The sequence below is a fragment of the Elgaria multicarinata genome, chromosome 1 (genome assembly GCF_023053635.1).
Source record: "Elgaria multicarinata webbii isolate HBS135686 ecotype San Diego chromosome 1, rElgMul1.1.pri, whole genome shotgun sequence".
In the NCBI taxonomy this organism is placed as follows: domain Eukaryota; kingdom Metazoa; phylum Chordata; class Lepidosauria; order Squamata; family Anguidae; genus Elgaria; species Elgaria multicarinata.
The window spans coordinates 151,212,333-151,225,258 of NC_086171.1; the positions used below are offsets into that span (position 1 = coordinate 151,212,333).

General features: G+C 39.3%; 1 protein-coding gene across 1 annotated transcript; it reads right to left on the reverse strand.

Moving 5' to 3' along the window:
* Nucleotides 1-5,955: 5,955 nt before the first annotated feature.
* CMPK1 (cytidine/uridine monophosphate kinase 1) lies at nt 5,956-12,214 on the reverse strand. The gene is made up of 6 exons (XM_063139314.1): nt 11,880-12,214; nt 10,656-10,802; nt 10,190-10,342; nt 9,035-9,111; nt 8,854-8,950; nt 5,956-7,939 (listed from the first exon to the last, which is right to left on the reverse strand). The coding sequence occupies exons 1-6, from the start codon at nt 12,063-12,065 to the stop codon at nt 7,898-7,900; spliced, it is 702 nt and encodes a 233-aa protein (XP_062995384.1). The 5' UTR covers nt 12,066-12,214; the 3' UTR covers nt 5,956-7,897.
* Nucleotides 12,215-12,926: the final 712 nt, after the last annotated feature.

A 12,926-nucleotide genomic window follows, 5' to 3' on the forward strand; every position in this document is an offset into this window, starting at 1 on the left:
ATTTTAGTAACTCAAGCTGGGTTGTTATGATTAATATCCATCCCTTTATACATTTATCCCAGATTATATATTACTGTTTTACAATAATGGTCCCAAGCAATTATCTGGACATGCTTCATTTTAAGTGGAAGAATGGAAGATGGGGGTGGGCAGGGGTGGGATCTCCGTCCAAAAATGTTAAACAGATTGAACAGTCAGAAAACCCCATCATTGTAAGACGTTAGTCCTCAAGGCTCTTTCCAGTGCCATGATTTTTTATTTTCTATTGAGGTGCAAATGTTGCCCATTCTAAATATATGGAATATCTTTAACATATGGAATATCTGACATACCGTATTTCTTCGATTCTAAGACACACTTTTTCCCCCATATAAACATCTCTAAAAATGGGGTGCATCTTAGAATCGTGAGTGCGATTATTATTCTTAGAATCAAAGCTTTTTTTTCTGTTGGTGGTACTGAAATTAGTGTGCGAATTACAATCAATGGCATCTTACAATCGAAGATATACGGTAACAGATTGTGTTGGTGTAAGCATCCTGCAGAAGGGGATATCTTTGTGGTCTAGGGATGCAATACTTGACCCCACCCCCTTCTAAGCTAGACAGCTTAGTACCCTACTCAGACAACAGCAATATGTACTCTCGTCAAACCCTTATTTTTTGTACATCCATGAAGCTCATTAGTAGCCCATTGTGTATCAAAGTGATTGACTGAGGTGAGGGATCCCTGTTTCTGCATCCTGACTTTTCCCTCCATCCAGCCAACCTGAGATCTGATTCCTGGTTTAACTGTACCCCCAATGACACAACAAAGTTGTAGCCCCTCTTCGCTCCCCACTCCCTTTTCCTTGTGTGTCACTCTTTTTTAGAATGTAAGCCTGAGGGCAGGGACTGTCTCCTTTACTGATTGATGGTGAGCCACTCCTTTATGGCTGAGGTGTGGGATAAAAATACTATAAATAAATAAAGTTGTATCTGTTTTATACTAGTTTATCCTTAATGGCTTCCCCTAAAGAAGCTTGAAAACTGTAATTTGGGCAGGGTCCTGAGAATTCTGTTTTGAGATTCCTCACAGAACTATACTCCACAAGATTCCCCGGAGAAGAGGAAATGAATATTAAACCAGTTTAAGTCTGTAGCGTAGATAGAACCCAAGTACTTTTCAGCTCACTGGACAGCCTTTCCCAACCTGGCTATGCTGGCTGGGAACAATGGGACTTGCAGTCCAACATATCTGGAGGACTTTAAGTTGAGGAGGACTGACACAACCTGCGCCATCTTTATTAGTATCATGGTGATACTAACGCAATGGCATTTACTTAGTACATTCAAGTATTGTTTTCATATACATTACCTTATTATAATCTTCACAACAACCTTGTAGGGTAGGTCAGTATTATCTCTGCATTGCAGGCAGGGGAAGAGTCTCAAAGATACTAACTTGTTTAAGGACAATGCTAGTTCATGGCAGGGGCTAGACTCAAGCAAGGGACCTTCCTTTGAAGCTCAGTCTCTCCGACACTATGCTATACCAGGTCTCTTATGATTAATCCATCTGGTTGATGACTATGTACCAGTGTATTTGCTCTTGTCTGCTGCCATTTACAACCCTAAATATTATAATGAACTTTTCAAGCTGCACTGTGTAGCCTCTAGAGCAGGGAGCCTTTAGGCTTACACTGAAGTATCATCTTCTCCTACAAAGGCATTACTGATCTAACATTTTTAGCTAGACCCAACCTGCAACTTCCTCAGACAGTATGAAAAGAATACCAAACTATAAAAGAGCAGTGCAAGCTCAGAAAATCCAGTAGATACACATATTATTTCTTTAGGATCACTTTCAAAGTCTTCCTAACAGTGAAGTAGAGCATTAAAAAGAAACCTCTAACTTACCAGCTCCATCTATTTTATACTAGCCAAACACTCCTCCTTGTGGCCAAATGGAAAAATTAACAAGATGACCGCCAACTTCAAAGCCTCACAATATAGCAGAACTTTCTTGCAGACAAAAGTGAAGTACTCTCGTTGTATCTGTAGTCAAATATGAAGATCTCCAGGTACATAGTTTCCTAAAAAGTTCAAATAGCAACAATTCTTCTCCAGCCCCCTTTTCCCCATGTAAGTTTTTTTATTTTAATTACTATTTTAAACTAGTTGTTCTGTATTGTACACACACTATTGAAACTTGTTTATTCAAATCCTACTTCTGGATAAAATCCAGATAAGGAGCATATGCTGCAGATGCCTATTATTTGCTTTAAGTAATTGTCAGATATCTCTGGTACTCCTGTGCTCACTGAGGTGGTAAACTTACACCTAGGCTATACCACTTGAGACTGCTGGTGGAGGCTCATGTGATTCAATCTTCCTCCCTATTTGAATCCTCCTCCCTATTAAAAAACAACCAACAAGCCAAATGAACCAAAACACAAGGTTTCCCCTCACAAAGAAAACTAGACATCAGGGAGAAGAGTTGTATCCTAGATGTATTCCATGACATGTATGTTTGCTATATTTATTTGTTACATACCGCCCCATAGCCAAAGCTCTCTATATCAGGAATTTATTATTTTTTAAACAGAAAAGCATTCAATTATATGGAAGCCCCACCTGCGGTCTGAAGCACTACAGCCCTGACACAGGCTTACCACAGTGAGAAGTAACTTCTTATTATTATTATTATTATTATTATTATTATTATTATTATTGTATACCATAGCTGAAGCTCTCTGGGTGGTTTACATAGGATTAAAACACTTAAAAACAATATACAAAAGTTAAAAACCACAAAAACATACAATATACACATTAGATTGTAAGCGTATGCGGCAGGGTCTTGCTATTTACTGTTTTACTCTGTACAGCACCATGTACATTGATGGTGCTATATAAATAAATAAATAATAATAATAATAATAATAATAATAATAATAATAATAATAATACATTTAAACTAGGCAGCATTTTGAAAGTAAACATTGCCAAAACCCACTTCCTGGGTTTGGAGGAGCAGACTTGCAGTGTTTATGAAACCACCTCAAGAAAGTGGAACCATATTAAAATAGATAACCCCCTTTTACAAGAAAAGGGTTATAGTCTATAAATCTTATTAAATGGAAAGTAAGCTAAAATGAAGATTTTATGTCAGTTTCACCAGGGTAGTAAGTCTGTAGTTTAAAACTGCTTTTAAAACAAAAGCATGTCACACTTCATTACAATTTTGTGCTTAACGACAAAGGGTGAAAAATCCAACTTTTGTCCCTCCACCAATGGAAGGTTTGTTAGAAGGGGGAAGGAATGATTCTTCCTCCCCAAAAATCTGCTCTAAAGTGTTGAGGGGCCTCCCTCTGGAGCAGATGGGGGGTTGGCAGTTGCAGAGAGGGAAAGGGATTCCCCCCACCCCCACTCCCTGTTCTGCCGATGGAAGTCTTCTGTCAGTGGAGCAACCCTAGCTGGATTCCACCCAAACATGAGACAGTGGTGGCTGAGTGATGTCAGCCCTTATTGCTTCATGACTAGGAACCTATAATAGTGATGGTGAAGCGCTATCAGCCCTTACTATTTCATGACTAGGAGCCCGTCACTCCCCACTTTTCTATATAAAAGACAAACAACATTTTCAGATTAAAATTGCTCAATTCATATACTCACGAACAATATCCTTATAGTATCATTTTATGTAGACAGAGCTTGAAAAGCAACGATTCACCAGTTAAGTTCTTTTGGAACAAAATTTATTTGAGAACATTTTAAAAGCTTTTTTTTCACAACTTGCGGCTCTATGGAATTATACATTGGACTACTGATTATGGAAAATGGGGGTGGGGAGATGAAGCCAGCTTGGAGAAAAACACTGCATTCATGGCATCAATAAAGAGATTGACAAAAACAATAATCTATTATAGTTGTTCAGACAACACAGCTAACCTCAAATTCAATATTGGCCACATCTTTTTAATATAATTGGTTTACCTTCTTTCAGTTTTCCAACAGATAGTCAAGTACCTAGCAAGGAGGTGTACAATTATTCCTATTAGCATTCTTAAAATCCAAATACTGCTATGCTAATATCACCACAAAAACGACTTTTGTCTAACGGCTATCTTTATGAAAGGAACTTCTAAAAGGTTTGTTGGTAACACTTTCAAGTCATTTGATACTATGCATACATATTTATCATAGGGTGACCATATGGAAAGGAAGACAGGGCTCCTGTATCTTTAGCAGTTGTAAAGAAAAAGGAATTTCAGCAGGTGTCATTTTTATGCATGCAGCACCTGGTGAAATTCCCTCTTCAGCTCAACAGTTAAATCTGCAGGAGTCCTGCCTTCTTGACCAGATATAAAAGAGGGCAGGACTCCTGCAGCTTTAACTGTTGTGATGAAGAGGGAATTTCACCAGGTGCTGCATGCATACAAATGACACCTGCTGAAATTCCCTTTTCTTTACAACTGCTAAAGATACAGGAGCCCTGTCCTCCTTTCCATATGGTCACCCTATTTAATAGCATACAGACAAGATCAATGTACCCCACAGCGTGTGTTTTCCTGCACAGGGAAGGCGGTTGAACAGCAGTAAAAGTCAAAATTCAAAAGAACGTGTGTGGCATTTAGCACACAACTGAGGTGTTCATATTTCCTCACCATACATTTTCAGAAGTGCTTTGAGTACATGCTTTCAAGCTTCTTTGAAGTCACAGATGAATTTGGTTCCACTGAATCCCTTTGTTTCTTCTTGCTGTGGTGGATTATTCACAATTGAATTGTTTTTTCTTCTTAAGAAAAATAGGTCCACTTTGTTTTCTGCCCCATCAGGCCTAACCAAATGTTACATGTGAATGCCTATAATGAAACCCTTGACAACTGGCTTTTAAAACAAAGAAAGAAATCACTTCAGAAACAGCAATTCAGAGTAGAGATGCAGCGATGAGGAAAGGTGCTTAAGCCTTTCCTTGGTGCTTCCCTATTCCTAGTCTCTCTCACCCTCACCTGTAGTTTGTTCCCTGTGTGGTACCAAACAGGTGCTTACCTTGGCAAACACACATTTGGAAGGGAAAAGCAGCCCGAGAATGGGCAATTTGGAACAGAGAAGCAGCAGGCGGAGAAAGGGTTATATACCCTTTCCTCTTCACTCTTCTACATCCTTCTGAAATGGCTTTCACTTATAAAACAAAACAACAACACAAGGGCAGTCATTGGGATTTCATTATACCTGTTTAAATGTAAAAACTGTTATGTCCTGCATCAGGAAACTTAAACATAGGAAGCTTGGTTTTCTAGTTTTCCTTCAACAACTTCCTAACACCTTTATTCTTTTTTACCTGATTTCTAGCAAGACAGCATCTCCTACAATAATTGATAGTGAGGGATTTTCCTTCAAAAATAGCTGAGCAACTCCCTAGCAGTCATAGCAGGCAAGCAGGGAGGGAAATAGAAGATATTGGGTCATGACCACTGGGACGGAGAAACACAAGAACACTGTATAGTTACAGGTATCAAGCATCCCCTTCTAGGACATGCTCACCATCAATGTTAACCCTCAGCAAGTCCAAGAAGGAGCCCGTTTCATAACAAAATCTTCTCAGGTATAATCAAATTGCAAAGATTGACCAACACCGTAAGAAGAGAGAAGAGTAGGTTTTTTAAGCTCTTTCAAACATCTACATAGAATGACTATTCTAATCAATATTAGTGAGTTACTACAGAAACATGGGTAATTAATTGAAAACACTGTTTTCACACGATGTTCTTAAGACACCTAGAGTTCCATGGATGTTTGTTAGGGGTTGATTGAGAAATGATGGTCTAGAATTATCAAGCAATATCTTTTATGGGGTGCACTCCTTTTGCATGAAACAGCTATGCCAAAATAGATCTTTTCCATGAGTTGAGTACACACCCAAAATGTTCCCTGGAAACCTACGCAACACGCAGGGAATCCATGGCAGATACATAAGGATCCCTTGGCAGACAAATAGATCAAGGTTTTCCGAAGGTTAAAAAAGAAGGAAAGTGAAATCCACTTCTCTAAAATAAGACTATGTGATGATCTGGGCACACCCCAAGGAAAGCTGATCATGATTTGTTTTTTCTCAAATTAGGTGGAAGTTCTCAACAACACTGTACTTTTATGCATAAATATCTCATTCCTGGCATCATATGTTTTCACACAGGCTTTGTACTTCTGGAAAAGCCAAAGCACAGAGTACAAAGATTTAGCTATTCAAGGCCAATTAATTATATTTTAATTAAAAGACAAAATAAATCACTAAACTCTATTATTATGTGTGACATTTACATTAACAAGAAGAATTATCTATAGTTGAAAACACAATCAGTTCACATGTCAGTTGTTACAGCAAAAAAATCGTTTTCCAGGTCCTATCCAGTGGGGGGAAAGTAGTAACAGCAGACATATCTAACTAACTATTTCCATGTTTTTGCTGCACAGATTTTAAACTTAAGATGCAATTAGAACAGCTGTGCAAACAGTTTAGTACCTCTGACATCCAAAATTTCCATTTATTTAAAACTTATTTCTACTACTAGCATGACACCAAATTTAAACAATTAAGATCAAATATATTTAAATGAAAAATACAGATTTCTTTTATATTGGCAAAACATATCAAAAGTATAATTGTGTTAAAATGTTCTTCACGGTGCAATTTTAAGGGGGGGGACACAATCATAAGAATATCCTCCTTCATATTATCCCAAACAAGTACTCTTTATACCACTGAATAAATAAGCAATTTTGTTACAAAACATCACATAGAATAATTTTAACACGCAGCTTGAGATATGTGACAGAATTATGATGTTGTAGTTGCTGCACTCAAACATCAGATTTCAAATTCTACTATCTTAACCCGAGCATCACAAATACTCAATGCCCATATTACTTGTAAATAGACAAACGCATACAATTAAATGGCACCTACTTCATCTGAAACCTCAGCCCTAAACACATTGGTTTCCATCCAACCTAGATTTATTGCATTTGGGTCCCATTGAGATCAACATGACTTAAATTATTCATGACTAACTTTTCAGATTGATTTCAATTAAACCAAAGTCCAGCTAAATTAGGTTAGATCCAATTCAGTAGTCAAACTATAGTCCACGTGATCCTCAGATACTGCAGCTCCCCATTCTCTTTGAGAAAGGAGACAACACCCCCACACAACCATTTCCCACTTTGTATGTTGAATGGCTCCTTTCTCAGATGCCTCAAAGGTATGAGGGGGTGGGGGAGTTATATAAATGTGAAATCAATTGGACAATTTCCAAGCAACATGATTAATATTGGGGTGTGCCGTAAAAGGCACTGCTTTATTAGAAAACCAGATAAGCAAGAAATGAGAAATGAAAAAGATGTGCTCTGCTTAAAGCTTTGTTTACTGAAATTGCCTGTCATTCAAAACAGTGAATATCATTATTTCTTTAAAGTAAAAAACCCACACACAATTTCCCTATATTTGGTCCAAAACTTAAAAAAAAGAAAAAAGAAGAAGAAACTCATTGTGCACTCTGACTCATATGTACAATTTCACTGTGTGGTTTTTTTAAAAAGATGGCTTTTGGCAGGAAGGGAACAAAAGGATAGTGAGGTGTTTTCTAGAAATAGCTACGTTTCATATTTGATTACTTTTATTCTGCAACTAGCGTTCCTCACTAGCTTCAAGTCAGTTTCAATGTATCCACCTTAATAACAAGCCACTTTTAAGTCATATTTTAAACCAGGTTTTCAAAGAATTAACCATTTTTAAACTGTTCTCAACAAAGAAGTGTTTTAAAAGGCATATTTTATCACCATTATAAAAATGGACTACAGTAGCAGCTCTTAAAGCAAGATCCAAGCATGTTTGAAAAGAGTGTTCAAGTAGAGAACTAGCCTTCTTTATCAAAGACGTTCACAACTTTGCCAAAAACCTGAAAGAGGGAAAAAAAACTTTATGGAACAACATTTGAATATAACATGCATTCTGTAAAATGAAAAATGTTCATAGACTTAAAAGTAAACCAGGGATGCAACTGTTAGTTTCTTCTTTGTTGATTAGGCCTACTTAAGGCACAAGTCTTCTACCATGTAGTGATAAGGCTAATTTGGAAGCTCTATCTGACTGCTTTAAAATCAGGAATGGAAACTGGCTATGGATGGCATTACAGCTACCAGCAATACACCATTGAGACAACTCCCACCCAATCTCCAGAGCTGTTTTGTACTTTTTGAAAATGTTTCAGTTTTTTTAAAAAAAAAAAATCAGTAAGGTAAAAGATAGGCAGATAGCTAGATAGATACATGTACATGTGTCTATCTAGCTATTTTTATTTTTAACAGCAGGTATCCCATGAAGGACAAGAGGGAGGGACAAGACTGACTGCTAAATTAACATTTTATTCTCTTGCATATACATCTGTCATTCAAGGTGAGATGAAGCCTCTGCCTTTATCTCATTAATTGCCACTTCAATATTAACTGCACTATTGTGCAGCAGAGGTTATGACTGGGCTCTTAGTAAATTGAGCTGTTTAGAATCAATGCTCTGCAAAAAGGCATACATTGCTTAACTGTCAAGACCTTTGTCTTTAATGCAGGACACAACATTAACAGGGTGCCCCCGCCCCCACCCAGATACAGGGACTATAGCCAATTTCAATTGGAAATGTAATGAAGAAGAGAGGCTATTTATTTATTATTTTATTTAAAACATTTCTATCCCGCCCTATATCACTAGGATCTCAGGGCGGCGTATTTATATGCTATAAAGGTTTTTGCAGTCTGTGTGCAGTTAATGAAACTTGGTAGAAAATTCAAAACCAAACCTTCTCTCTTTACAACATACCTCATCAACAGATTTTGAGGCATCCACTTTCCTAACTTTGCCCATTTTCTCATAGAGGTCTACTATGGGTTTAGTAGACTCTAGATATGTGTGAATTCTAGAAGAAAGAAAAATAAGAGAAAGTCACATAACTTAAAAGCATCAGAAAGCCAAAAAGTAAAACACTGCATGCACACAGTACCTCTTTTCCAAACTCTCTCTGTTGTCATCACTTCTGCCACTGCTCTTTCCCCTTTCAAGGCAGCGATTAATACATACCTTGAAACAAAAGTGAAAAAGTTATTACATACAGGCACCTCTAAAATATATGTTATCCTCATACAGACTGCCCACAAAGCACCTGCAAAAAAAGACTTGCCTTGCCCAAAATTCCCTGCATCTGTCTCCAGTTTTTACAGGCTTTAGTGACTACCCAAATTTGTTCTTCCATGAGCCTGCCGCCCCCATCCAGAGGGGCGGGAAACATCTTCTGACTTAAAGCTGAGCTCAATTATTGGGGTTGAGTGCCTTGTCTCATCCACACCTAAGGAGAGGGATGGGAGCTCATTCCCATTGTACTAATTCTCAGATGCTCAAAAAGCAGTCTCATGGCTTTCCAAACATCTCCAATGCAGCTTCAGGGAGAGTCCTTGCCATTCTCTTGTGCTTCTGAAGTAAGCATGGCATCACACAGAATGCTTGTGCTTCTCCAGGCATGGAAGAAGGACAAAGATCTCCCTGAAGCTGTGCTGTCATCAGAGCAAAATCTGTACTCATCAGTGACAAGCTGATGAGTGCATTTTGTGGACCTTGCCTGCCTGTCTGAAATTTGCCAGGCTTCATTCATTCAGAAGTGGGAACTATAGCTATAAATACCACCCAATTCTGTCCAAAAGTAAAAATATTATAGCCATTTGTACATTTCCCCACAACAGTTTCACAATGGAACTCCTGCCACACCACATGGTAAGCTACCCCAGGGCCCCTTTTCCTCACTGCAGCCACTGGGTATCCAAGCTGAGTACTTTACCGATCATGGGTAGTCGGGGAAAACACCCATCACACGACATGCTAACCCCACATGGGTCGATCCCAAACATGACCCACAACAGTTAGCGTTATGTGTGAACTCAGTCAATAGGTTCTCAAGATGGCTTGTTTGAGAAAATAAGCCACAGTACGTGGTTGACAAGCCACCCTGGCTGCATTCAGACACCACAATAACCCATGGTTCACCCAACAACCCACAGTTCAAAACAACCCACACTGAACCATTGAGTGTAATGTGTGAACAGCCTCATTGTCTCTCTTCACTTAGTACAAGTGAAAATTCTAAGTATATTGACACTGTGATTACCTCATTATCACAATCAAAAAAGAGAACAAAAGATACATCTGCCTTTCCATCCATTGTTTTGTTCCAGCCTTGAAGGTTGTCTTCATTTCTGGGAAATCCATCAATTAAAAATTTATTCTTCTGTGCATTGGCTGCCATAGTTTCATCCATAGCCTGATGGGCAACAGAGAGCTCAGATTGAAAGATGATTGTCTGTTACATTGACTGTGTATATATATGATTACAATCTCCCAAATATTGCCAAAAAAATATTAAAAAACCATTTGATCTGTCACAGCTGAATAGAACACATTATTTGTGGAACTTTAAAATATGATTTCACACAGTCCTAACATCAATACACTTATTCATTGAAAAAAGGAAACTGAACAGAATTCCACCAGAAAAATAAACCAAATAGATTTGAAGATTGAACAGCCTATTATTTGAAGGATGAAATAAAACACTTAATCTATATTAATCTTACCCTCTTTAACAAACTGATTGTTATCTCAACGGGTACAATCTTCCCATCTTTAATATAACTTTCAATAAGCTCTCCATACTGAGAGCCTGGTCTCTTTCTTTCATCCCGAAGGAGGTCACCTGCAGAGAGGTGGGTGTAACCATATTTCTAAAGGAAAAACACACATTTCAACATATTTAATTAATCAACATTGCATATGAAATTGGTAAAAAAAAATTATTTAATCACACGATGCTGTTAATAAAAGTCAAAATGCAAAACGCATATATCTCAGAGAACATTTTCTGTTATACTTCATCATCAGAGTTACAGCTTGTGTACACTTTCTCACTGTAAGATCTCTCAATGTTGAAACTGTTCCTACATTCCCTCATGGAACTTTGCAGGTGCTGATGAGCTCATACCTCTTCTATTCCCCCAACTATAGAAACAAGATTTCCCTCATAGCAAGGAAACCTGAACAGAAGAACTCCAGTCCAATCTAGGTTTTGAGGCAGGCTACAAGCAGTATGTTATTACTTTTATAAATGTATGTGGGGAAGGGGTTGGTCATGTATTACATTACAAATGTAAAACATATAGATCCATACAGAAGGAATCCATAAACAGTCAAAAGATATTAGACTAAAACTATTATATAAAATAACACATCACCAAACTTCCAAAAAACTAAACTGCTCCAAGACAAATCAAGATTGTAATGCACACTTACCTTGAAATAGGCCCCATTAAACATAGTGGGACTTACTTCCATGTAAAAATGCATAGGATTGTACTAAGTGTCCTACTTGTATTTTTATTTGAAGTTAAGAGTTTAGAATTTGGCTAGCAGAAAGAGTGGGTGTTACACCAACAGATACCAAAATGTGAACAATTTAATTTATTTCTGTTTTACCCGCAAAGGACTAAAAACAAGGTTCCGCTAGAATAATATAACTTTGTATATTCTCCCCAAATGCTACAAAATGTACACAGCTTGTTATCCCTAAGACATCAACACTTTTTAGTGATGACTTTGATCCGACCAGCACCAAGTCTATCTGAACCGTTTAAGAACAGCCCAAACCACAATCAAATCAGTACAAACTACAACCCCAGCATTCTTTGCGCGCTCACTGAACCAGTTTCCAGCGCTTCTATCGGCGCAGTGCTTGCTAGAAACCGTAGTTCCACTGCGGAGCGGGACTAGGGTGAAAGGGGCGAGATGCCCTGCCTGTTCCTTACCGCCACAATACGGGCACACTGGGTCCCCTTTCCGGCGCCAGGCCCGCCGAGAACGAAGACGACCACCGGCTTCATGAGGGTCAGCAGGCGTAGAGAAGGGGAAGATGTGGAGACAAAAGTGGCGAGCCGAAGAACCGGGGGACTAACACGAGCCGCGGCAGCCAAGAAGAGGCAACGACAGAACATGCGCCGGGGAAAAGATGGCAAAGGAAGGAAGGAAGGAAGGAAGGAAGAAAGGAAATATCTGGGCTCGGCACAGCCGCCAACCGCCGATGCCACCTCACTCCTCCGGCTGAGGTGGCGGCTGAAATGTCACCAGGAAGGGAAAGCGCTTCCGGGTTCCCGCCCGCGCGGTCACTCTCACCGATGGGGGAGGGGCAAGAGAAGGTGGCCGGGCGGAGGGAAAGGGGCGGGGCTTCGCGCCAAAGGCCGCCTGCCTGGAGCGGGCCTTGGAAAGGTGGCAATTCTCATAAGCCCTAACTGAGCATTGGGCATGCTGGCCGGGCGGCTGAGGCTAAGATTCAGGAGCAGTGTTAGGTTTAGGCAAGCACGGCCAATGGGGTAGAGAGGGTCGTTTTAGCTAGGAGGGATCCCATGGAAATAAGGAAGGGCGCCTTCAGGAACTATTTCGACTCACTTTGTACTTAAATGTAGGAACTACACACTGAAGTAACAGCGAGAGCAGAATTCTCCAATCTGGCGCCCTCCTGATGCTTTGGATTTTAAGTCCCATCAGCAGGGCTGGGAGTTGTACGAAACATCTGGAGTGCACGAGGTTGATCTAGAAGGATTATGGGTCTCTCTCTCCCTTTTGTAATTGGTTCCCAAACCTATAACAAACCCTGGAGATTGAAATGTTACGCTGCCAATTCGGCACTGGTTGGCGAGAGGGCAAAACGCTCACTTAAATCGGAGGAAGCCTCATTGAATTTAGTGAGAATTACTTCTGAGTAAACCTTTATAGGCTAGAATGAAGTCTCAGTCGTGGAGCTAAGGCATGGATTGTATTTTTGAAATGCAAATTACGAACCACAGCCTCCTTTATAG